Source organism: Morone saxatilis, unplaced genomic scaffold (genome assembly GCF_004916995.1).
Source record: "Morone saxatilis isolate NCDOM2014 unplaced genomic scaffold, NCSU_SB_2.0 Contig2, whole genome shotgun sequence".
Lineage (NCBI taxonomy): Eukaryota > Metazoa > Chordata > Actinopteri > Moronidae > Morone > Morone saxatilis.
The window spans coordinates 14,570,356-14,573,847 of record NW_023339762.1 but is presented as its reverse complement, the minus strand read 5'-3'; the positions used below and the strand labels follow the sequence as shown (position 1 = coordinate 14,573,847).

Below are 3,492 nucleotides of genomic sequence, written 5' to 3'. Positions count from 1 at the left end.
TTCAACATGGCGGACTCCATGGCAGGCGACCCAAGGTGTCTGTAGATAAAAATAACTAATTCTAAGGGAACAAATTATAATATATATATTTTTCTTGTTGTGATTATATATTAACAAAAACATCCCTATGAAGATAATATTCCATTTCTGCAAATAAATCATTCTAAATGTTACACACTGGACCTTTAATGACATTCCTTCAGCTGTACTTCATTTTGCGCTATAAACATTATACCTGCTAAACGTCATTATTTTAGCATTGTTATTGTGAGTGTGAGCATTCTGACTACAGCTGAAACAATTAATCAACCAATGAGTCAACTAACAGAAAATGAATACTAGCTAAATTGTCAAAAATACATCAGTTTTAGCTTCTCATTTGTGAAGATGTTCTGGTAAATTGTAATGGACATCTTTCTCTCTTCTGATATTTTATAGACCAATCGAGAAAATTACGCAGATTAACTGAAAATTAACAACTGTTAGTTGAATCCCTATTTCTGTCAGCATTTCACTCAAAGCACTACTGTGCCTAGATACATACTTTTTTTTATCCCGAGGGAAATTCAAGTAATTCCTAAGTACAGCCTTACAGAGCTGCTACTGTGGCTGTAGATTCTTGCAGTCTGCAGTCGACTGGATCCACTTTTATTGCTTTGTTTGCATTACCATTTCTGGTTAATAATCTCCAAAACATTGTACATGAATGTTTCCATTTTGAATATTATTTATATATATATTAGATATATTTTGCCTGTAAAAATGTAACACAGGTGTGAGTTACCATTTATTAATCGAGTGTTTAGTTGACTTAGGATGGGGCATTTCTCGGAGTAACAAAACAGCAATAAAGTCGTGATCCTGTGTGCGCACAGGGCTGTGTGAGTGTTTGAGCAACTGTTTGTAAGTGAGTCAGAGAGGAGAAGGTCAAGTTTTGGGGGGTTTTGGTGGTTTAGCCCGGTTTCTCTCAACAGGCCAGTCTCTCTCCACCCTGAGTCTGCAGTATCTCACCTCCTCACCCTGTCTGCTCACTGTCACTCTAATGGAATCAGAGCGAGTGAGAGTCCAGGGGGGCCAAATACACGAGGAGAAACACCAGTCTCACCTCATTGTGTTTTAACAGCCACCAAGGATATGCCAGGAATGTACCCTGTGCATTAGTGTAAATGTATACATATTTCACTAATCCGATTAAAACACAGTTTACCAGTGCCAAAATCCATTATAGTGATGTGTGGGTGTTTCTGTATGAGTGTGTGTCTCTTTCAGGTAAAGGGCAAAATGAGCACAGTCACTAATAGACTAATTATCTACTATATAAAATCGAAGGCTTATTGGTACTACTTTGAAGTTAAGGTGGATTTCCTAAAGGCTGGAATCCAAGATCCAAGAGAGATATAATTAGTTTGGGTTAGTTAAGAGAAAGAACAGGTTAAATAGGAAAATAAGCATCTAAGGCGGCATCTACTGTATTCTTCTCATGGACAAGTTGACATTTTAGTCCGAGCAAAAGTGGCTGAAATAAAGCCAAAGTAAGAACATCTCTCTTACTCCCAAAGAAAGAATGTAAACACACTAAATTCCTGTCAGAATGGCAAGGAACCTCTGACAGTCATGGATGGCTTTGTATATTTAAGTCAACACTCTGTGTATACTATAATCAAGTGTTAAGTCTCTCTACAGATAACTTATTATACATAAACCACAGTGTGTGTTTTTATGTGCACTTGACTCCTCCTGGAACATTTGACACTAAGTTTCTTTAAAAAAAAACTATTAGTAAGCTAAGGTGTGAATTCTGTGGCGAGCTGTAAATCACACATTGCAGTCAAAAACTCAAAATGTGACAAAATCTGATTGTCTTGCATGTCATATATAAAATGTACTGATGAAATAAGGTTCACAAAATATATTCTCAAATTGAACACAATTCTGTCAAATCTTCAATTCAACACAGATGGTAAATCACGGATGTAAAACAGGAGAAACCAACAAACACTTTTTGTGTATGTGGAATAAAGTTGACGAGCTAAAAGATAACTTATTTAAAGTTACAATATATAATATTGTATCTTTATCAAACAGACTTTATGGGGTTAAACCTAAATTAATGCTTCTCTGAACTGATTTTGGTTCTATTTATGGTTGTTTGCCTTGTGATGATCATAGCCTACATCACTGGTTGAAATCACATTGCTCATGTCTGTTTCTAACACACACACACACGCACACACTGTGCCACAGTACCCTTGCAAAACACACCATTTATCTTGACTTGAATTCCTACACCCTTCCAACCCTCAACCCCACCCTCCTCCACCTCGTTTTTCTTAGGATTCCCCGTTCAACTTGATCTGTTACCCATCACCAGCACTTTGTTCCCCGCACCCGTTAACCCTCTTGTCTTCTTGCATTTTTAGTTTTTAAGATGAGCAGCCAAGAGAAAACTTTAAGGGGAAAAGAGAGTGAAGTAATAATGTATGGGAAACCTTCACCTAAAAGCCACAAGCCCTATAACTTTAACTATGGTAGGCCTATAGCTGTTATTATTATTAATATTATTATTATGACGGTAACCACCTGTCATGTGTGGTGCATCATAGTTTAAAGCAGGCTTTTTTTAAACTGTCGGCCTACACTTAACACAACAGGTAAAACTAGAATTGACCAGAGATTACTCTTAAACAAATTCAGTTCTTCACCAAAACAAATTATTTACACGCCAAAGTGGTTGTAAAATTAACAAAAGTCACACCTTTTCCGTTCTACTATCAATTTTCTGTACTGTGAGTTTTAATAGGATACTAAACTGTATTAATAGATAGCCTAGATCTATATATATAATAATAATAATAATAATCGGGAATTCTTACCTTCAAAAAATCTCTGTAACGCTTCTGTTTCATCTACCACGTCCATCCTAGCGGGTCCCACATAAAAAATCCATTAAAGTCTCCCCTTGTCCGAATGAAATAAATTCGGATCGGGGAAACTTTCACATGTACATCACGGAATCCAGATGATATCCTTAGTGACTTCTTCTCTTCTCGTTTCAGTTCACATAAATCCAACGCTTCACGCGGAGAACTTCTGTCTGCTGTTCAGCAACTTGGCACTGGATTGACGTCCCTCAGCCAAACGCCTCCAATGACGCCGAGGAAGGCTATAACTTTAAAGATAGACTTTTAAAAAAAAATTTAAATCAAGGTGCCAACAAAAATGAATAAAATCCCTATAGTCTATAACAACATTAAACAACTTTTCTTCAGGCGCACCTTCCCTTCAGCTCCCACAAACTGCATAATAAGCTTTGGTTTAGTTTCGCATAAAGTACCATCATCCTGCCATCATCATGTGGGGGGGATAAAAAAAATCGGAAGGGTAATATAAAACTTTACAAAAACTGTGCGTAAAAGTTGGCGAAACTTGACTTCCTAGTAGTCCCTTCTGTTGATTCTCTCCCTCCTTCGCCTCTCCCTCTCAGACAGGATG

At 37.1% G+C, this 3,492-nt stretch overlaps 1 protein-coding gene across 1 annotated transcript in view; it reads right to left on the bottom strand.

The window, feature by feature from the left end:
• The window catches only part of myrf (myelin regulatory factor), a 21,924-nt gene extending 18,432 nt beyond the window's left edge, over positions 1 to 3,492 (bottom strand). Inside the window, exon 1 of the mRNA XM_035664349.1 lies at positions 2,874 to 3,492. Within this exon, the coding sequence (XP_035520242.1) occupies positions 2,874 to 2,919 (46 nt within the window). The 5' untranslated portion in view covers positions 2,920 to 3,492. The remainder of the gene's footprint in view (positions 1 to 2,873) is intronic.